The 24,245-nt window shown below is 37.8% G+C and overlaps 1 protein-coding gene across 3 annotated transcripts in view; it reads left to right on the top strand.

The window, feature by feature from the left end:
- Positions 1-24,245, top strand: part of LOC105438489 (myosin-IIIb) — an 82,084-nt gene that overhangs the window by 44,976 nt on the left and 12,863 nt on the right. For all 3 annotated transcript variants that reach the window (XM_030987533.1, XM_030987547.1, XM_030987539.1), the window contains exons 15-17: positions 1,060-1,265; positions 1,733-1,844; positions 12,322-12,582. In XM_030987533.1, coding sequence (XP_030843393.1) covers positions 1,060-1,265; positions 1,733-1,844; positions 12,322-12,582 — 579 coding nt within the window. The remainder of the gene's footprint in view (positions 1-1,059; positions 1,266-1,732; positions 1,845-12,321; positions 12,583-24,245) is intronic.

Below are 24,245 nucleotides of genomic sequence, written 5' to 3'. Positions count from 1 at the left end.
AGCTACTACCACATGTCATATTATGTTGCCATCGCGGCGTTGGGAGGAATAAGTGCCCAAAGTGCTACAAAATCTTCCATGAGCCCGGGGGAATTGGATGAGGAGGAGGAGGGGGGGGGGGGGGGGGGGGGAACTCGCTAACATGAACACCCTCACTTCTAAAGTTACTCGGCGCCATCTTGTCCAAGATACTATTATTCTATTAACATCAAATATGCAGAAGTGCAGGAAGTAATTCAGTTTCAAGACCAACATCAATCCACACGACTTGCTGTGAAAATGTTTTGTCTTTTCATCCCATAATGTGATTATGTTGGAATGAGAAGAGAAGGGCAAACAATTATTGGTTGCCAAACCATATCTCACATTTAAGAATTAATATTTCCCCTTCCCAGGGCCAAAGCAAACGTGATGCCTTTCACGGCGTATACCTTTAAGGTCAAAAAGAGAGGGTTAACCAGAAGAATATTATGTCACCCTGATTGCCGGATAAATAGGTGATTGTTCGAGGTCTATCCTTCCTTTCTTTGAATCAGGGATATTACATGTCGGTCAAAAAACTTTGCCTTGACCAGTATGTTAACAAATTTGTAAACAACGGCGATTACGCATGCGCACTGCGGATTACGGGATGTAGGGCATTGTACATAGCTAAGTGTAGTTGAATTAACAGATTAATAACATAAAGAATAGTAATGTTGACTCGGACATGAAAGCATCACTAGTGCGCAGTAAAGCTCATTATTGTAAGCATGAACTTCATCTGATTAATAAACTATTTTTCATGAATGGAGCGATACTCCTTCCTAATCATCATGTTTTGAATTTTAATTTGTATTGAATATGGATTTGAAATGCCTTTTTCTGCAATCGATACTTTTTTAAGGTCATGATTAATGAGAGCTTTATATTTCTACAATGTGGTATGTGGCATTTCTCACAAATTATTGTGGAAGACATGCCGTCTGTTTCACGCCAAGTATTAGAATATTTGTTTTCTATATTCTTGTGAGTAATTCTAACTATTAACATATTGTTTTTATATCCTTTCTTTTTCAGAGCTCACTGACGAGTTTAATGGAAAAGCTTCTTTCCGCCGACGCCCAGTTCATCCGCTGTATCAAACCGAACTCGTACAGCCGACACAACCAGTTCGATCACGAGTTGGTTCTTCGACAGCTACGGTACACAGGCGTCCTCGAGACTATCCGGATCCGAAAGAGCGGATATCCAACTCGGCTTCAGTTCTCAGATTTCCAGCATCGGTAAGTTAATCATTGAACGTTTCAGGAGGACTCATTTATTTTATTCGATGAGTTTTTTTGATGAAAAAAAACATGGATGCTAGTGAGATTAAATGGATACTTGCACGATGGGTCACATCTAGATAGAAGATTAGATTTGTTTCAGTCAGATAGGTCCTCTGGCAGAAGAATAGAAATGTTTCTCTGCAACTAGCAAGAAGCATGGATTCTTTTCGAAAAGTCTGTTGGTCTAATAGACTAATACAAGTTGACTTTACACGTGAAATAAACAATAAACTACAGTAAATTTGTTATGGTATTCCTAAATTCGTTTTTCACAGCATGTTTAAAAAGGACAAACCCTTGGTAGGCTATAACTATAGGATCAAACATCAATATGATATTATCTTTGCATTCTTGAGATTCACACATTAGATGAGTATCATCGTAATATGACTTTAATTTTCGTTTTTGTTTTTGTCTGAAAGGTATAAGTTTATTGGCTTCCCACTAACAGCAGACATTGATGTGCACCCCAAAAAGTGCAAACAAATCCTCGAAGCGGCTGGTTGCACAGACTATCACATAGGCAAATCAAAGGTTAGTGTTCTCCTGTTTACTATATGTATTTAAAAAAAAAAATTGTTTTTCAAAGAGTGTAGAGAAAATAAAAAAGGTCCAATCTGACTTAACCTGACATAATTTGAAAGGACGTGAACACGTAGAAACATGATTGAATATCAAATACTGACACACACAGGAAAGACATGCCATGCGAAACTTTGAATTCAATTGAATTAAGAAAATAAAGATCTCTAAACTAACGTACCCCCCTGAAAAAAACACCTCACAAACACTAACAAATAAAAAACAAAAACATGAGAATGGATATATTTTCATAATTAGTTGAGCAAGATTTTACATTAAACTAGCTATGTGATATAATTTAGGGTATAGATGATGTAAGCAGGGAATCAGATTCTATATGACATTTGTAATTTTTTAATTCATTAAAATATTTCCAATAAATTGTCATGACTCTCACGTAGGCTACGTTCCCTATGAGATAGAGAAACAAATTAAGAGAAGAGCCCAATATTTCTTCTTGGATCTTTCCAAGAACACGACGAATAAAGGACGTTGCTCCAAGTTTATCTCACTAACATCATCGTCTCAAAGATGCTTTCCCAGTTGCCATGACAATGTGGATCTAAATAGCAGTTTTGCAAAAGATGCATGCGTTGTTTTCTAATTTTATTCCTGATTTATAATTAGCCAAACTACTCCCCGGCAATTTACTCATAAGACAATGGTAAGGTAAAAATTTGATTTAGCCTTTCTAGATCTTTCCATGAAGTGACAAATTGAAGGATGTTGCTCAAAGTTTATCTCGTTTCTCAAAGTTTATCTCGTCACCATCGTCTTGTCAAGATGCTATACCATTGTCATGAGAATTCGGAGCTTGAGGCACAATCTTACAGTGAAGATGCTTGTGATCTTTATACTTCACTATCATTATTCCAAAAGGTCCTTCGGAAATAAGGAAGATATGTGCGTGCGTGGGCTGTGCGTCTGCATGTGAGTGTGCGTGTGTGTCTGATTATCAAGGGAATATTTCATTCAATATCTGATGATTGGGCAGTTAAATAGTTACGTTGTGACCATCAAAAATGTGTTTGGGTAACTTGGCGAGTATCATCATTGATCATCGAGATTAATCTTTATTATGTTTCCAATTTCTAAATGTTTCTCCAATCAGTAAACACCTTTCTTCCCATCTGATATAAACTATAGCCTATCTCTATTTGTAATATTAAGCTCGATGAACGGTCCATATTTATTGTGTGGAGTACGTTTTCATCATATTATGTTGAATACACAGTTTGTTACTTTAGAGAATAATTCTATTCCAATATATCGGTTATCATGGAATAGATATGAATCGGTCCTTCTCCAAGAATAGAAGAAATTGTTACAAGGATTTCTCTTTGTATGCAGGTTAATGAACTGATTACTGATTTTGTCCACATCAGATTATTGCTAGCATTCTTGACCCAGAATTAGACAAGTTATTTCCCGAGAGGTCTCCTGATGGTCAGGCTTGGTTGCAGCAAGTCACTTCCCTAGTTGCAGCCTTGGTTTTATTTCACAATGTGAGCCCATGTAAAAGAGACAAAACACACGAGGGTCATTGATTATGAAAAAGCTCTCTCCCGGGATGGCCGTGATGGCGATCAGTGTCGCTTCGATGACACGATGCCATACAGCGAAACGTGTTTGTGGTCACGGGCTCATGACTAGTCACAGTAGGAACACAAACATTGATCTAAATCGGTCACTCACATTCTCCGAAAAGACCTGGGATGTTCGACTAACGGCAACTTCCAGGTGGTCATCAGCTATTAAGAATGAAAAACATCCATGTTATACGTGGCTATGGCGACACTTCCTTGCCGCTAGAAAGTTGCTATGGTGTCTCGTTATCATGATACTCATTTTTTCCTCTCCCGCCTCCCGCCGCCTGTACACAATGTGACGTCATAATTATGGTGCATCTTTTTGGCGCCACCTGGGATATTCTTCATCGTCTGTGGAAGGACTCCTTGACAAGTTCTAAAATTAATCAAAATTAATATGTTTATTTATACCATTGGCAGGGAGAAAAATGCACTGAGCTGATTGATCATAATTATGGGTTTTGTTTGTCAATTTGAGAGCCTTTTTTCGTTTTATGTTCAAAGCTTACATCAAATCCTATTCTCATATCACTGTGCTAACTGATTTCACGTCTCCTCCTCTCTCTCCCTCTCTCTACCTCACTCTACCTCTCTCCCTTCTCTCTCTCTCTCTCTCTCTCATCTCACACACACACATACACACACATATACGCACACCACTATCTTTCTTCTCTCATCTGACTCTCTACAGACTCCTTTTTTATATCATAAAAGATGAACAAACAAACCATCGTCATTGTTTGATAATTTATTCCACCTTTCCCGATGATGAAATTTACTTTTATCTTATTATTGGTGCCACTGATTGCCGAAATGACAAGTTGTTTACAGCAGAAAATCTGCAGAAGAGGCAGGGCTAAGTGATTTCCCGGTCGGCTGAAGATACACGCAAGTATTTTGTATATATCTCACCGTAAAAAGTACATTGAATTCGGAGCTGGAGTGATATCATCTTGTCGATGTTCTCGAGTCAGGAAATTTGGATTCAACTGAATTAAACTTGATGACTAAATTATTCCACAGGGCATACAAGAATTTGTGTTCGTTTATGAATTCGTGTTTCCTACCCCGCCTAGACCAGACGCCATCGCACAGGACACTCTATTATCAGGACGCCCCAATCTTCCTTACATAAGTAACAAACACAGTTGCCATCGGTGGGACCATCAACGTCTCCTTGCAACGATTTTAATCATGATGATAACAGTGATTAAAAGACGGCTTTGCATCTTGGAAAGTATCCAAGGCAATAAACATACTCTTGTTTTCATCACGTGCTCCTCAGCCGAATAGTTAAATGTCTACTTATGGCTCTTAATCCAGACTGGATCTGTTTTTGACGGAAAGTCTAGTTCTATAAATGAAGCGCAATCTGGTAGGACAGGGCATCTAGTTAGTTACAATAATTTGGTCCAGATCCAAGTTAGGCCAGGGATATCCTGGACAGACCTGGAGTCTAACATGTGACGCCCACATGTTGAGTTGGACCTGGTCCGTATCTTAGGATGTGATCAGACCACAGTGTTCCTGGTCTAATCTAGCCACTGGCCTTTGTCGACCACTTGCAATGGGGGCGTTAGCCTTGTTCGTTACAAGGATGTCTATCTTAAAGGAACGATCCTCCCACTCACAAGACACCCCTCGGGGGCAAATGTTAGATGAAATTATGCATTAGATACAGTTCTCGTCCCATCTCTCATAGCCGCTGAGATTCGGGCCACTTCAGTTTAAAAAGTCCATATCATCAATCTAATTTATAAGGGATAATTTGCTGGGAGAAAATAGGTTACGTCATGGTAATCATATCATTGAACTTCAACATTAACAAATGAAGAAAAACAAAAACCAGATTTTTCTCAAAGCTTTCAACTATCGTTTAGCAATGCCTTCCCTGTAAGCTATCATCGTTTATTTACATCCGTATAGAGTCAGAGGCCTGTAAATTCAAGTCCCTGGTATGGTCGAGCCGCCATGGCGCGCCATTTTGAAGTCATTATCCTTTAAATTTTGCATGATAGAACGAATACTTATATTTTCCTCGCAGAAGTAAAAAACCTTTACACCTCTTTCCTTAAACTGCTGCATGCACTGAAAAGTGATAATGTTCGTGCGATGTACACCCTGCATCTTGTAATGCACAAATTCACCTGACATTTTGTCTCGAAGCTGCGACTCCAATATCGCTTATCTCGTTTATGATCAGCTCATGAAGGATACCATAGTGAGTCAACTTTGTTTAGCCTCCAATCCCTAATTTCCCGCCTTTTGCTATGTACCCTTTGACCGTCATGCGTCTGCACCATGGGTGACGAGAAAATGTTATAGTGCTGAGACACTAATCACTGTAAGAAAAGTAATATGGGGATATTTTCCTGATACTTTGTGCCGTTTGCCAGTCACAAAGTCTGCGCAAAGATAACGAGAAATTATTCGAGGGATTGATGGAATATCACAAAAATTAGCATCCTATGCAGATGCTTATTATTATTGTTTCTTTTGATTATTAGTAGGTACGAGACATAATAAGCAGTTCTCGGCTGCGAAATCACTGCTCGACGCCATTGCACCTCCTATTCAAGATAAATTGTTTTGGTCTGAAATTACGTCTTCTTGATGAAAAAGTGTGTATATGTGTGATGTTGGAGGGGGGGGGGGGGGGGGTCGCAACTTCCATAGAGGTGCAATTGACTGTTCTTCAAGTTTTACGGAATGAAACCGGTGTTGTTGTTTTTTCCTGAAAAAATGAGCACCCAGTAATATTGGTTGTCGGCCAATCTGAGATTAATTATTATGATCGTTGTTTTATAACTCAGTAAGCCTTTTAACCTCATTTAAAGTCCAACGTAATCCTCGTCAGCATAGTTTTATTTTGTATTTTTTTAGTTGGGGTTGCGGGGGGGGGGGGTCTGTTTTTTTTCCCAGCAACAGTTTTGAAGAATTTTCTCTAAACGACCAAAGCATCGAGACTAAAGTTTTCTAATTGTCAAGCCTAAAATCGAATCCAAAGGCTCGATTTTAAGACACTTTTTAAAGCTCCCCCTAATCAACAGTTCTGAAGACTATAAAGAAAAAACAAACGCATAAAAGGCATTGTTCCCTTATCATCAGGCGTTTAGTATGAACCCAAGGCTCGATTTTCAGGCACTTTTAAAAACAAAATAATTACTTAAAAAGGTGCAGTTTTAGGGTTCCACCTTACCATTGCTTTGTATATTATTTTCTGCCGGCTCGGAAATCTGGGGACCTAAGCACTGATCGTGTTTCAAGATAAAAGATGATTGATTTAATTCAAAACTATTGGCGGACCTTAGAAGGGAAATCTGATTTATGTTTCCAGAAATAAAGTTCCGTTCACAGTATGAGTGATCCGAACTACTGAACTTTTCGACTGAACAGGTCATATAGAGAATATTCCACAAAGATTGATTTATCATCATTTCTTTATTCTTGTTTAGATCATTGTTATTTTACATCTTGTTTGATTTGTTTGGTTGTTTGTATCTTGTCATTTTAAATCTGTATGAGTTCTTTTTTATATGTTCACTTCTTTTTTTATTCTAGTCTTGTTAATGTAACATTTGTTGTTCGTTTCTTCTTGTTCTTGATCCTAACTTTTTGTTTGATTTGTTTTATTGTTTCCTTTAAAATGGTTCCATCCATCATTTCCACCTATGGTTGCCATATCATTCTATCGTCGATACGGCTCTTCATGTATCCATCGACATACCTTTTCCATGACATTTGTCATAAATTGTTTTCTAAGATCCTCTCAAGTTCTTATTGCTGTCTTTTTGTTGTCTCTTCTCATTTTACCGTTTGCCTTTCAAATTGATCATGTATTGCGCTTTTCATATTCTTTTGATTGTAATTCTGCGAAGGCCTATTTCCGCTTGATATAACCCTTCCTCGTGTTACTTATATTATTTTCAGATAATTATATTTCCCCTTTCTCGTTAACTTGTTGTCTCATTACATTTTGCATCCTTACTCATTGTAAAATCAATTTCAAATCGTGCGTACGGTTCCGGTGAAGAAGGGGTGCCGTTATAAAAATAGTTTGGAACATTGATGTCAACCAATTGCTGTTTATTTGCATGAACAGATTAAGGGCGCATCCCTTACGTATTATTCAATTGAGATATATGACGCATGAAGTGGCATGCATTCAGTTAGTTTTAGAAGTACTTTAGATTCACATACATGTCCAATTTGTCGTAGTGTCCATGTGACAGATTAGTACATAAATACTTGGGACATTATTTGTATTGAATGTTGCTGCTTGCAATACTTGAGCTTGCCAGAACTCCAGGCTAATTCAATTCGATGCTAGTCCTTAATTGTTTCAATATTTATGTATGTAATCTATTTCTTGTAGTAGACAATAACGTTTCTACTACCATATTTATTACATTTGCCGAACACAATGTTTGAATTAAACTATTACTCTGAAATGACACAGAAATGTGCCAACATTTTTGTGTGACGAAAATGAGATAACTGGCTCATCCGTGTGGTTATTATATTCATGACTCTATGCCAATTTATTGTATTTCTGGCAGCATAAAAGAGAAATCTAAATAAATGTAGAATTTGTTTGTGGTTATCTTTAATTTCAATGGTCTTTATAGTAAGATTGATTTCATAATACATGATTATAAACTTTCTTTGCACTTCACTATTCACTTAGTTAATTCATTTGTTTTCATTTACAATTTAGCGCAATATAGAATTTGACGAACGGTTTATAAACTCAATTTTACCTCCTAACACGCCGAGAGTTCAAGATTGGGTGAAGAAACTTGTGTACTATGGTTAAAGCTAAAAATATCACATTTCGTAATACTTAAAGTCAGTAAAAACACAAAAGTGAACCCAAACTACTAAAGGGTGTGTGCTAAAATACACGGGGTGTACATTTGAGTTTCTTGGCGTGAACTGTGCAGCGGAAGGGTCTAAACGAATGAGTACGTGCATTCCTCAAAAGTTTACACAAACTGGCGCCCAAAATAGCTGGTGACGCCATTGCAGTGCTTGACTTTGCATTTTTTTGAAGCCCAGTTAGAGTGTACCAGGAAGGATGGTGGAGAGAAAGTACACTTCTCCCCCGAGGAGGTTCTCCGTTTCTCTTTGCTGGGGATTGTTTTATCCCGTTTTCCGCTCTATCGTTGGAGAGCCGTGAAATATTCCCTGGTTGGATCAAAGTCTTGTCAAGATTCAAGATTGATTGAGTCGGGTTTTTGTTGCAACAAGGGACCACACTCCTTGTACTTCCCCGAGATCTAGTACGGACCCTATTCACATATTGGGATAAGAGCGCGCGTGAGAAACAGAGAAGGTGGGGTCTAGTGGGACACAGCGCCAGCATTCACGAACACCACACATGCACGCACACACACACACCCCACACGTGCGGATGAACACACGCACACACACCCTTTTTGTACGTGCACGCGCTTTTGTTTATGTTTTATTTTATGTCAGACTTCTGAGCGCTGTCGAAATAAACGCGTACCTGGACCTGGACTATCCATGGGAAGTAGGCAGGCGGAACGGTCCAGCGGAGCGATTACATTAAGTTTATTTTTCGAGTGTGAATAGAATCAAAGTTGTCCAGTTGTCAGTATCCCCTCCTTCACCTATAGACTCTCCGTTCCCCTTCCTGCTATTTGAGCAATCCCCCCTTCTTGTCATTGTGACCTACAAAGTATTCCCGCTCTGGACAAATCCCCATTTTCCCCTTTTGCTTTGTTCTTCCGAATCTAAACTAATATGCCGGTGCAGCACGAATGTGTTCAATTTCAAACTGTCATAATCTTGCCGATGGGCATTCATGATTTGCTCTTGATATCATTATGCTTATCCTTTAGCGCTACATGTTCACTCTTTGAAATCGTGATATTTCCATTGTTGTAACTATTTCATCAGCGCGAAAGATTAGAAAGCTGATGTAGATGTGAGGTATTGGGTGCGGATTTATGGAATCAAAACGAATTGACAGCGAGGCTCTTTATGTGTAACATGCAAACCAAAGGCTCATCGTCTGCTTCTTTTCAATAACTTTGCCCATTTATTATTAGAAGCTATATATGATGGAAGCAACTGACGAAAGCTACAGCCTGTCTTATCGGAACCCTTACTATTCCATTTCGCCTTTCTCTATTTCCTTCTTCTTCTTCTTCTTTTTCTTCTTCCTCTCCCTTTTCCCCTCCCCTCTCCCCCTCTCTCTTTCCCTCCCTTTTCTCTTCCCCCCTCCCTTTTCTCTTTCTCCCCTATCTCTCCACCCATTTCTGTCTTTATCGTTTCGCTTCCTGTCTGTCTTAATTGATATCCCTCTCTTTCTCTTTGTATCTCTTTCCCTCTCGATGTGCCTTTCATTACCGTCAGTTGTTGACAAACATCGGAAAGGTGTATATATAAACAACAATTGCTGTTTTGCCCGCGATGGTTTGAGGCAATCGACAGGATGGTACAATTATTATGAGCAGACTCATTTCATGTGACATAGAAAGAAATTAACTAGAAACCCAAAACCATAATCATACCAGGGATATTTTTATCATATATACTTGTCATCCATATCGAAAACGTAAGATCTAGGAGGACGAAGCAATAGGACCATTTGGAAACCCATACCCTTAATCGTACCAGGGATATTAGATCATACTTTTCGTCATCTATGTCGAAAACGTAAGATCTATGAGGACAGAGTAGTCGGACCAGTAGGACGAAAGATGTAAATAAATTTCTCAGTGGTCCTATGTCCCATTGGCCCTATGACAAACACCAACTATACCATAATACAGAACAGAAAAGCTACCGGTAAAATTAAAACTTACAGACTCATTCCTTTGATTTTTGTTCCTCGCGAAATGTTTATTCACTGACCAATACTGTAAACTTTTTGTGACGTCATCTTTGGATGTGGACAGCAAATCTGTTGCTTTGTGATGGAACACAGCTGGTCAAACTTGGCCAGGTGTCAATTTCCAAGAGAAACCCGATGTTGAGCTAAACATTGAATGACTTTACTTTTTATTGTTGTAATGAGGCATCTGGAAGGTGAAGGGAAATTGAACATGGGCGGTTGAAATTTCGTTTGATTTTAGCAACAAGTTCAAGGTTTAATTTTCCCGGAAAAATAAGACGCCATAATGTAATAAAAACTTTCCCTGAAAGCTCTTTTCTGAAGCGGAATTGTGTGGTTGAGGTCGAGGCAAGTTGGGGGTGATCTGAGGACCGCAACATCTAGGGGGAGTTGATGTTCTTACGTTTGTTATTTGAAAATGATTGATTGTGGAAGTATTATTATTTTATTTTAAAGGAAGCTGTAGGAAAATAAACGGGAGATGCGTCTTGCTCAGGTCAGGTGCAGGAGTATTTTGTATTCATATATTGCCCAAATACTCTGCCAATTTTATAATGATTCTGGGAAACGTAAAATATGTGTCGATCTATTAAGTGGCATTATTTTATTATCAAAAAGCATAGAACAAAAATATTTAGTGCCAAAACACTTAGTAATGAAGTGCATTGTAACAGACTGTGATAAAAATGAAAATTATACCATAGTGATGACATAGATCAAAAGATGAATGATAGTGGAATTTACATTATCAATTATCTTATCTGCATGAACAAAGCTATGCGGAAAAAAAACTGTAAAAAACTGAAAAAAGTGTATCGGACTGGTTGGTCCTATTATAGGTTCTTTTTTCCAATAATTGATGTCGATTTAAAAAAAAAAATCATTCAGGTCATTTGAAAATTTCAAAAGGTAAACTAAATTTAATTTGTTTAAATGGCCAATCGACACACATTAGCAGTTTTACGTCTTTATTTGGTCATCACCTATGTTTCTTTGAAAGCAATGACGTTCGACCAGTCTATCTAGTTATATTCCTTTTATGGTATATACAAATATTCGAAGATGATACGTCACCCTTCAACCACCCCCTCCTGAGCAACACACCTGTTATCACCCCTGGCAACCATAGTTTACGTGAGACGCAGCTTGTGTTCATAATTATTTTGGATGTCTTGATGCAAACTTGTCGCAAACCTGTCGCTATGGATGCGTCATTGATGTCTTGAGAGGGACAAGGCAAGATACACGATTGGTCATTCAGAGTTTTACGGTCAACCCCTTGCAATCCCAAGGAAAATCTGTACATGGTTCCGGTTGTTCAATGCATTTTCCTTCCCTAGTGACTGTCCCTTAAAAAACATTGCATGTAGGCCTGTTTACAGTGCGATATAACCTAAAATAAATGTGTCATATTAATTTGATGAGAAGGAAGATTTCCGCAAGCCTTAGTGTTTATATCTGACTCATATATTTTTCTTCGAATTTATGCAATAATTGCGCAAAGTTTATTAGACCTTTTCGTTTATTGGGCATTATAATACGAGACCCGTTTTGTTGACCATGTTGACAGGCACAATATCGACTATTGACAATTTCAATGTTGTGATTAAACTCGCTCCTTTTCTTGACATGTGTTAACTTTTTAATTCATTATGTGCTTAAATCATACCTTTAATTGCAATTTTATGATTCGATACAATTTATCCCGCCCGCTTACAATGAAAAGAATACAAACTTGAACCGGTCGCTTACAAATGCAGAAACAACACTATTTACCAGCAACACTACAAAAACAAAAACACTCGAACACACACACACACAAACTTAATTACAACAAAATGTGGGGAAAATAAACGACTTCCGTGTAATGAATTTTAACTATATATCTGACACCCTCTTTCTCTCTCTTTCTCTCTCTCTTTCTCTCTCTCTCTCTCTCCCCTCTCTCTCCCTCTCTCTCTTTCACTCTCTCCAGGTCTTCCTCAAGTACTGGCACACGGAGAAGTTAGACACTCGAATGGATCAACTCCGAGCTCAGGTAGTCACGTGTCAACGCGTTGTTAGGGGGCGTGCCGCTCGCCTTCGTTCCACCATTCTTCGAGAACGAATACACCGGGACCTGGCCGATACGGCGTCATTCTTCAACGAGATTGAGAGAAGATCGGATCGCAGTTACGCAGCCATGGTCAAGTTGGATAGACAAGATAAGGAGCGGTTCGACCAAAAGAAAAGACAGGTAAGTCATTTTCTTTTCTTTTTAAATTATAATCATCACAGTTTGTTTGTACGTGTCTTCCTTTAATATTTCGATCTCTTTCCACGAGAATTCCTTTTAATCTTGATGTTTTCATTTAGTCATTGCTGTTGCCATGTCTGTGATATTGTTAATCCCATATTATCAACGCGTGGTCAGTATCTGATATTTGAGAATCATTCATATGTCATGATATCATAAGTTGCCTACACTGCCGTCTGTTATCATTGTGTCTTTCTTTCAGTCGTCATGCTTGAACTTATGTCTTGAACTTTCATTTATACCAATTTGTTTAAAACTGAGGTATGATATTCCCACCACCTCACAAAGAAGCGCTGGATTTGCTTTTTGTGAGAAATGGTGCGCATAGTATTTTCTTCCTAACAAATTTTTCGACAACCATCAACGTGCGAATTTGAATGATTAAAAGCATAATTATAGCTACTTGGTTTTGCTTTTTGTGACTTGATCATGCCACCAAATGCCTTGAAAATGTCATTAAATGCGATTGCATAGTTATTGCTGGTATAATATATTATAATATATAAGTTTTTTTGAGCTATGAGAATGAACCGAATTCATACCACGTTTTACTTATCTTAGATTAAACGAGATGCAAATATCTTTCTCATATTATTTTCGTTAAATTCCTTTATTTCCAAAATATTTTATCAACATGACTGCCAGAATATGGCCAGTTCAATAAACATATTGGGTAATGCACGCGTATCAAACACACCGATTATGTATTTTGTTTGTCCATCCGTCTCGATATTGACGATGAAAATAACTACAACTTAAGTATACATGTATTACAATTGTTTCTTTTTGATGTCTTTAAATGTATACGATTGTATACATTAAAGATACGCGTTTATGATCACCGCTCTCCCTTTTAGTGAAGATAAAAAGAGATCCAAAAACCTTACTTTATATAATATTAATGTTATTAACTCTTTAAACATGTCTGTAAATATACACGATTGGCGGGTGGGTCACCGGTGTTAATACACGAATACCTACACAATGATTATCCTTTTGTTTACTTTCTCATCAATTTAACATAATCAATAAAACGAGTTGTATATAGCTCATATAGTTCCATAAGATTGGACGAATTATGGATTCTATCGTTCATTGTTTTCCAGGAATCAAAAAGAGTTAGACAAAAGCAAAATTCATCCCGCTCGTTTGTTATTATTTATCACTTGCTCTTTGTTTTGTTTTTGACCAGTAGTCAAGGCTTTCTTTTGTTGTTAATTCTGCGTTTAAGTGTCAGATAATTATCATGCCGATGACTTAGTCCCACGCAGGGGTTCTCGCGCAGGATTCCCCTAACAGGTGTATGCGTGGGACCGTAGAGTATTATAGTCAAAGCATGAAGAAATCTCGGATGAATCACGCATCTGGCACCCACATATTCCGGCTTCCCCTATAAGACGGCTGACGTGACGTTAAAGGCATCGCTTGTCATAATCAGAGTCCCAAAGTGAGAAAAGTATATTTGGAAAAAAATTCAGTGCATCCAGTGGATTGTATACAGAGGTTAGGGACGTCGGTTCGTGGGTGGGTGTGGGTGTGGGTGGGTGGCGTCAATAGAGGGTATAACGCGTTCCATGGTGATGCTGGGGGTAGACAACTGCTACCCATCTTTCCCCGAAAGAAAAGGTAACAAAGTCCAACTTTTATTCATAAAAGTTTTCTTTAAAAGATTGCTGATCAGGGAAAATCTGAGCTAAGCAGATAAACCGTAGAGATGTCAAGTTTCCTTATTTCCTGAAACTTCTTGAACTTGAAACTCATAAAAATAATTATCGATGCTCTAAGATCGAAGTAAATATTTCTCCTACAATTAGGGCCAATAAGATTGCACTTGCTGTCAAACTTACTGATTGTCAACCGATAGTGACATTCAAGTAACCATAGCAGTAACATCTTAAAAATATTGACTGCATTTCGAAGGGCTCTTTGATTTCCTCCAGCTCTTGAGAGCGAGGCAAGCAGGTCGAGAGAAGACGGAAATAGAGTGAAAGGGATGATTTATTAGAGGTTATGAGATTATACAGATATTTAAGTAGCCGAAAAGATTGGGAAAGTCCTTGGAAAGAATGAAAAGAAGTAACCATTCCTTTTCATTTTAATAAAATGATAGTTTTAAGGTCTCATGAGTCAGATTTTGATGGGAATATGTTATACATAAGCCATGTAGACAAGCCGACGCGACGTTTAGAAAGTTAATCATAGGATTTGAACAAATTTTGAGGCGTAGGCTTAGCATGGTTTGAAAAGCAATGATTTTTTGCTAAAAAAAACACAGACCTTTGGGTTTTTAAAGAATATTAGTAAATGATACTGGTTTTAAAATTGAAATAATTGTACAATTGAATTTCGTAATCGTGGTTTTAGCTTTATTTAATTTCAATTTTTAATTTTAAAAAAATCAATAATCAGTGATCTCATGAAAAGGCGTCGGAAGAACAAAATGAGTTTACTTTACATGAGTAATTTATTTAAGAGTTCTGTACATTCCAGCCTTTCTAAAACATATCACTTACTTTTTTGTTGATTTCTTATCTAAGTTAAATTAGATCATTTGTAAAATCCTTGATGGAAATAAATTGAATTTCAGAATAAGGGCTTGCCATTCGTTTTTTTGACGAACTTCCTTTCAATATTAGATTGTAGAAACTCATGTCCACGCGCACCCGACTAGCTGCTTAGGTTAACATAGCAAAAAGATAAATGTGTATCTCAAATCAGGCTTAAATCTTTCATCGCATGTAGATAGATTGCAATGCAATGACATGCCCATGCTGTGCCTTTCCTTACACGGTTAATTCAATATCCTAGAGAAAATTCGCTTAAAGGTAGTGGAAATGAGGAAATTGAAAAGCAAATAAAGTCAAAGGTAGAATTGGCATGCCTTACGTGCAAGAGGTGAGTATTAGAAGTTCATCTAGTGATCATAACTTCAGAAAACAAGGACTTGTGGTTTTGCATAGCATAATTATCCCAAGTTAAATTTTGAATTCAGTGCAAATGTAGTCTACTTCAATCTATCAAAAGAATAAAGTTATGAGCTAATAATTATGTTGATTTAATTATTCATCTTGAAATACATGCCGATCCAGAAATCATTAGTATGTTACGAATGAATGTTTTCATAAGACATTACTCTCTATATAAATTTTGTCAAAGATATGTAATATTAAAGGCATATAATATAGAAAGAACGAAAAAAAGGTCTAACATGATATATATTATCTTGTTTAAAAAACATCCATGATGTAAAAAACATCTGTTGTGTGTAAGAGCTTAGCCCAAAACTACACAATTAATGAAGTTTTAGGACCTTTTCATATTTGATGTCGGTGATATTTTTAGCGTCGTAAGAAGATTTCCAGATGCACATGGGCCTACTAAATACTAACCGGTTTACCGCAGTTTAAGGTACCTAATCCAAACGAAGTGAAATATCCAAGGAAATATTAATGTCTGGTAATTTCTTGATTATCTCGAATAATTTGCTTTCGAAAGCAATTTTTCGATTGCCTTTGTCCTGTTCTAGTCTGGCATGTAGTCCTAAAATAGCTGGACACATGATTTGAGTTTATGACATTTCATGTGCTACTTTGATAACAATCACGGAAAGAACCGTCTTTGATTGTGGGCGAACAACGTGTATTCATCATTTCAATTGGCGCCGCCTATTTCTTTGTTCATAATGATCGTCTTGACATTTGTCTTTGTTATTTATCACTTCAAATGGCAATCTATGCACTTTGGGGGATAGCTATAACAGGAGACATGAGAAGTCTTCTGGGAGAAAATGAAGGGGAACACATTAAATTCTCTTCAATGATTGGCATGAATATTTAAGTTTGTAACATTATAGAGTCATACTCATATCTTGTATTATTGAATGCTTAGAGGTGATTCAATGATATTATGGTATTGCAGGTATACGTGTCTACAAATTAAAGGGCTTTGAGCGTGGTGACGAGGCACTTTTAGGAAGTACAAAACGAAAAGTTGGTGCTGAAAGAATTTACAAAGACGTGTCTGCCAAGTCCAATCAAATACTTTCCCGCTAACACATTCCATATTAATGTCACTGGCACCAAAGTCCTAATTTATACCTCATTGACTGAATTATTCTCCTCTTGGTACAATCATGTGAGTCTGGATTTTCCCTTCAAACTTTTCTTCCGAAATGTGACATTAAATGCAGCTTTTGTGAATATCGTGACGCAGGCATCTCTTTCGTAAAGAAAACCGCAGGATCAAAGTTCTAAATTTGTGTTTTATGATTGGCAACTCCGCCCCTGGATATTTTCCAGGGTATTCTTATGGGAATATGCTGAACAAACTTTCAAATTCTCTTTTGAGAGATTTTGATTTGCGAATAAAATGACAAATTCTTTATATTACCATCGATTTCAATCTTCTTGATAGTTATATGGGAAGACTAGCTTTCATCGATTTATTTTGGAGTGTGGTTATGAATTTTTAACCAAAGCAAAATCAAAACAATCGCGAGGAGATGAAAAAGGGGTCAGCTTTGTTGAACAAGAAAGATCTTTGCTGTCTTCAAGATTCTTGATTAATTTCCTATAAAATTTGATGAAATGACACCAAACACCTGATTTTTGGTTCTTTCGAGATTCATTTTGATAAGGAATAAAGCTCGACACCGGGTCAAACAAAATTGGGCAGCCGGGTGGGAGGAGCAAAATCTTATATTAATGTGTTAAGTATTTTACTGGCCCGTTAGAGCAGGTGCTTAGATATTTTCAGTTTGATGAAAATTCATGATGTGGGGTCATTAAAAGGGAAATCAATAGATGTTATCTTTTTATCAAGGCGTTGGAAGGATCAGCTGATTTAAACTATTATAAATACCAAAACAATGCAAAGCCTCACTATCTTACAACAGAGGTTCGTACTTTCTTTACTTTAAACTGTACTCAAATCTAATTTCTAGATTTCTTTGCTCGGGTTCGCCCACCTACGTACCAATTCAAGATTTTTTTTTTAAAGTTTACATTTTATTCAATCAAGTTATGACTAAACAGAGGAAGGACATCTCAGATGTTCTGTGTGAGAGGTGACAAGGGGGCTTGCACCTGTATCCATGGACTTTTGCTCTTGGTGACTGGGTATAGTACTTTCTTGGTGGAAACGATGAAACAACTTTCGGTGAAACCACACGTGCAGGTGTTCAACAGCTAAAGTGAGATAACACAGGAGACAGAGAGAGAGAGAGAGAGAGAGAGAGAGAAAGAGAGAGAGAGAGGGGGAAAGAGAGAGAGAGAGAGAAAGAGAGAGAGGGAGAGAGAGAGGGAAAGAGAGAGAGAGAGAGAGAGAGAGAGAGAGAGAGAGAGAGAGGGTGAGGTAGTTGGAGAAGGAGGGTGGAGTTGGAGGGGTGGAGAGTGGTTATGGGAGTAACAGAGATGAGTAGGGTGCAGAAGTGAGGGGCAGGGGGGGGGGGGGGGAGGAGAGGGGGCAGAGAGAGGGGGGGGGGGGACGAAAAAGAGGGAGAAGGTAAAGAACAGATGAGTGAAATAGATGAAGCAGTATATGAGGAGTAAGGGAAAGAAATAGAAGGAGAGAGAGAGAGAGAAATAGAAGGAAAGAAAAAAAAGAGAGAGAACAAGAGAGAGAGTGAGGGGAAAGGGAGGGAGTGGGTCAGTGAGAGAAAGAGAGGGTGCGAGAGGGAATAGAATATAATTTGCTACAAACAAAAAAAGAGGAAGAAAGAGGAGAGTATGAAATGTTCGAGGGAGGTCTTGCCCGAGAGAACAGAAAGTGATAATGCAGAGGTTGAACGAGAGAGGTGTGGAGAAGGGGAACTGGACTGAGAAAGAGAGAGAAAGAAAGAGAAACTCACGAACACACATAAACATAAATGGAGATGGGTGGAGGGTATTCGATGGGGACGGGAGGGGAGGGAGGGGGTGAGTGATCCATCCATGATGTAGGGCGCTTTAGCTACAGGAACTTACCCGTTCCGCTTGATAAGCTCACAGCCTGTAGATGGCACTTCAAGATTTGTCCGACCCAGCCCCCTTGCGATTTGAGCTCTACCATTTAAACCCTACTCGAACCTGTCGAACGCTGTAATGCTATTTCAAAACGCAATGCGCTGAATCAATTGTTTTTCTTCGATGGAATTCATGTCGCCATAATTACGTGCTGATAAAGTATGCTCGTGGGAGGAACATGGGGGAAGCCGAATTGTAATAAAATAGGCCGTGAATTTCTGAGGGAATTCTAAGCCAAGTTCAGAGAGGGGAATCGACCTTGGAATTGACTTTTAATATTTGAACAATATCGTGTGAAATCAAGCTTGGAGTACATCACGACGGAGTAAATGGAAGTATATTTCGACGAAGGGGGAGAGAGTGAGCAGAATTATGTAAAATCTAAAAGGGCAAGCCCAAGGTATGTGATCACTTGGTGTTCCATAATACCTAGGGTTGAGGAATTAGTAAAGGAAATTAACATAAACAGTATCATTTTATTTGAGATTTGGTATGATCCCAAATAATGTCTAGAATGACTATGAACCTGATTTACTCACTTTTTTAAGTGTGGCCGGTATCGCATGTTTACATAGTACCTCGGACTCGCCCATAACGAAAGAAAAAAAAAAATCAGCGACACCTTATTATCCCTTCAAGATGACATATAGATACATCCCACCAGTGAAAGTGGTCCCCAGACCATAATCCCCACTTCATGGGTGGTTTATCCTTCTTTCCTTGTTTCACTTTACAGACGAAACAAGACTAAAACAAAAATCCACTACAGAAAATAGGGAGGGGAGTGTGAGGGTGAAGTCATTTTTCCTTTAATGTTTTCCTTTAATGTTAGTCATAACAAATATTTTAACACTTTGCAGTCTAGCATAAACGTGCTTAGAACAAAATACAACATCATTTTATTTCATAGGAAATGGAATTTCAAGTATCGTCCGAAAAAGTTAGTAAAACTAATGTCCTAATTCTTTGTATATTGTTTTCTCGTACACATATTTTCTTCTGGAGTTTGCAACATAATATCTGATATCTACAAACATTGCAAAATTCATTTTAGATGATGCCGTGGGCGTTTTTTATTTGTTTGTTTGTTTTATTTTGTCTATCTTCTTTTAAACATTGCCTTTTTTGTGAAATATCGCGTGGGATTGTTTGTTTTTACGTTATGAATATGAACTTGAATTTGTCTTGTGCAGAATTGGAGGAGATTATAAGAGATTGTAAAATATGACTGCAAGATATCGAAACGTTGTAGTTCTCGGTCGGAAACATCGTACATTTGGCACGAATCAATGGAAATGAGATCACTCCAAGTTTTCTTGCCAAACTCTTGCTCCCTTCAGCAAGCCAGCCGGCCGGCCGGTATAATAATTGTACGGATTTTTCGTGATTTTCATAACATGTATTTCTAATATATGTGTATTTTGTGTAAAGAACAACCAATAGAGAGACAATTTTCAAAATATAATGTTAACAGTTGGACACCAACTGCCCATAATTATGTTTGCCGAACGCATACGCGTGCCCAAACGATGGATACTTTCAGTCAGTATCTTTATGATCAATGTAGGCGTAGCATATAGGGGTTTGCATTTCGACCGACTTTGCTTTGAACTCGAGACCTCGCGGTCCTAATACCATGGTTCAAGCTGGCAGCTCCTCTAAAATTATTTCATAAAATCATATGAAGATACACGGGAGAAGATTGAAGATGATGCCGGGGGAGGGGGTCATCAAGCTTGGTCTTAAAGATTATGACGATGGCAAATAAGCGGTGAAAGTTCATGGTTTAACGATTTTTATATTAATCCATCGGAAATTGATCAGATTTCCTGGGCAAATTACCCCAAAGCGCGCCCAGGGAGAGGGGGAGGGTAGATAACTCCGAACCTGCCAATCCTACAAACTTTGCGGTTGCCTTCAAATTCGCCTTTGTCATTTATGGCCATAGTTCTTTCGCTAGTATATCCCTTCGTAGTAAAAGGCGACCAGAAGTTGTGGATTTGTTGCGAAACTTATTAGTGATATTTCGGGTGTTGGTGGTTCGTCACCACAACAAGACACATGAGCGAAAGTAAGTGGGTTGGTGTAAAAACACCTTGGACTAATTGAAGCCAATTTTTATTGGGCGGTGTATGCATATTGGAATAATTAGGGGTCGGTTGCTACACAACGTCTGTAATGGCGTCAATGACCTGGCGAGAGACATTCTACTCAAATTTTAGTTGATTTATTTCTCGTTGCACTAATTTTCTTGTACGTTAATTCTCTTTGAATCTATTTTAGCTATCGTATCTGCCCACTCATGTAATTCGAGATTAACTTTAAGACAGCTCGAATCGTTCATCATTTTCTCTTACTTCAATTTGATAACAAAATTCGTTCAAATATTTTGACCTGCACTTAAAAACCTATATTTTCATTTTTTTCCTCTCGCATTTATATTTCTTTCATTTAGTATGTATCAATGCAAGACATAAAAGGGGATCTTCTTTTTATTAGCCACAACGTGTTATAATTCTTTCCAGAATTGTAGTGATTTTTTAACAAAGTTTAGGGTCTAGCCAAACTGTAAGTATTCTGTTGAGGCTTATCGTGTCTTTCACACAACCAACTTTTGCAAAAGGCATTGTATCCAGTACAAGAAAGAATATCTGACACGCATTTAATCAATATTTAATATGTCACGAATCTCAACTTGCTTCTTTATACCTTCTTAAGAAGCAAGATGATAACTAAGCCCCTTCACCCCCCGCACGAAGAATTAGAGGAATAAGAATAAAATGTCTCGTGAGTATAAATCACGAAAGTTGCATCGCACGGATGTCGTGATGAATCTGGCTATTCGCAAGGATAAACATTAAAAGTATGTTTCTTCTTGTATCAAGGCCTCTCCCGAACATTTGGATTTCATAATTAGCAAGCAGGAAATCCTCTTTAACGACATAAACGCGACCAGATGTTCTGCTCCTGCTTATGTTGCTTCGGCAGCTGCTAAACCTCAAGATTACAACCTTAAATATGTTACTCAACAGACTACCATGCCTGTCATTGCAACCACCCTACGTCTTTTTGGCAGCGTGCCAAGATGTAAAACCGCGTATTTCCTTTATTCTTTAAGCCCATCAATTTAATTAAATTTCTTTTTGAAATATCTTCGAAAGTCGAAGGCCTTTTGACTAAATTTAGCCCGATTGATGACGTCAAATTTTGACCTGTCGGTGGAAACTTTTTTAGACCATCACTGTCAAGACTGTCGACGGCCGTATCACTGATAAAACAGTCTTGTTTTGAGCTGGTAGAATTACAGGGTCCTGATTAGCCCCAGGTGGTCCTTTTATCACTTGCCCCGATGCCGCAACTGCCCCGTTGAGAGAGACAGCGCTGTTCCGATTCATTTATAGCAGCAAGTTTGTATTTTTTCTTCCTTATCGCCGGACAGCATCTTTGCGGCTACCATAATGGAGAAAGTCACCTGCTAAAAAACGCTGTCTGTGTTCACCTGATTTTATTTTTGTTTTTGTTCTTGTTATCACTTTCCGTGATATAATTCATGCTGACCTTGTTTCAATAGGCTTATCAAGAAAAGGTCTGGATTTCCAGGGTCTTATTTGCTGCATGTCTATTTATATTCCTCTTTATGACTTAAGATTAACCAGCAAAATCCAGAAAAATTAAAATTTTCAAAGTAGGCCTACTCTCGAGTTTAGACTATGATTATGACCGGACAAATGAGACTGACTTGTGGTGCATATGCGGTGAAATTTATTGGTTATTGAGGTTTAGCTCATCTTGGAATAATGTATTATTTATTTTAAAAAAACCACACCATTCATTATTAGTTTCCTCTTTATATCTAGTGTTCATGCAATTTGTACAACTTTAAGAAGTTGTAGCACAAGAGAAGCAAGTTGTTTGATTTGTATCACCCATGAGGCAATAGCCCCAGTGCAGCTTTCAAGTTCGATGTAGAATCATTTATTTCTCAGGTGAGAATTTTTTTTTAACATCACAATGATAACAATCAACATCTTTTCTCCTCAAAATCATTGTGGTTGTTTTTTGCTTTCTAAAACCAAAACAAAAATAAAGATTAAAATTAATCTCCGAAAGTCCAGTGAGAGGAAAGAGGCGTCGAGCGTAAAGATATTAATCTGCAGATCTTTGTAAGATCATTCGTAACATCCGAAAATTATACATTCATCACAACCGTTTTTTTCTTTTCTTCATGGCACTCTTTCTCCATTATTTACAAGACCGTCGACTGCCCTCCAAAAGGACGTTACTGTCATTGACAATACATAAAATGTAGTGTTACGACTTTCTTTCGGGCAGCCGACGAAATATATCCCACAGTTCCGATTTGAAACCAAATAAAATGTAGATTTAGATCAATAAATAGGTTTTAAATGTCTGTTCTGGTACTCTCAATAGACAAGTGACGTGGCGACCTCAATATATTGTCTAAACATTCGAAAGTTTGATGTAAGCATACGAAGAAATACAAAGTTTTGGGCTTTCCTAGTTTCGGATCTAGGTTAGATATAAAGATTTGAACTAAATTTAGATCCCGTTAACTTCAGAATGAACTATATAGGTCATCTTTCTATATCAGGTCAGAAGGACTGTGATTGAACTTTCATTCACGTATATTGGCGCAAAAAGTGTTATATTTCATTCATTCGGCGCATGGGAATCGGTAAAATGGCTTAGAACGAAATGAAATGAAATGGCCGTTAAACCAATCATGTTACTGACTGAAATATTTACAATTCTTTTGTTCTTTCAATGATTTTATCCGATTTTATTTTTACCGTAAGAACTACAGGTTTCAAAGACAAGATATTTTTCTTTTAAATCATGTATAGCTGAAATAACCATTTACCAGACACCTGGCAGAAAGCAGTATTGGACCGACTTTCCCAATGTCATTTTGATGAAAGAAATGTTAAAACATTTTTTGTTCATAGAAAATCAACTAATAATTATTATGATTATTTCACACAGTACCGCAGAAGCTGAATGTTAACTATTTAGTGAGGCAATGCGATATCTATGACTTATTTTGACATTAATCCCTCAGACATTCTGGAGTTATGATTAAAACCGGGGAAAATCCTGCCCCCCCCCAAAAAAAAAGTAATAATAACGAGATTTATGAGGTCAAATATACCACTACGGTTATCAATCTACCTACTTAAAAAGAGCAATTCTTTTAATTTTGAAAGACATTCCTCTCGTCGCTGCAGTCTCTTAGATTATTCTTCATAATTCACCTGTTATCAGTCTTGTCTTGCCGGGCTCTTCGCACGAGACGAGTCTCGTTTACCCCCTCCCCCAACTTTCTAACTCCAATACTTGGTCGAAACAAAAGAAAGGAAGCGAAGTTGACCGTTGGGAACAGGAGTGACCTAAGGAAGGAAAGTGTGTCATCAAAGATTACTTATATAATATACGAGATTCTATGACGTCAAAAGATGATAAATATGGTAGTCCATAACGCTGGCCAGAATGACCTGTGATTGTGGTCAATATTTTTTGCGGTTTTAGGCCAAGGTAAGCCTTCAGGGGGATTCAGCTTCTTTCTTTGTAGAGAAGAAATAA

Source organism: Strongylocentrotus purpuratus, unplaced genomic scaffold, assembly GCF_000002235.5.
Source record: "Strongylocentrotus purpuratus isolate Spur 01 unplaced genomic scaffold, Spur_5.0 spur5_contig_839, whole genome shotgun sequence".
Classification (NCBI taxonomy): domain Eukaryota; kingdom Metazoa; phylum Echinodermata; class Echinoidea; order Camarodonta; family Strongylocentrotidae; genus Strongylocentrotus; species Strongylocentrotus purpuratus.
This window is presented reverse-complemented; position numbering and strand designations above follow the sequence as displayed.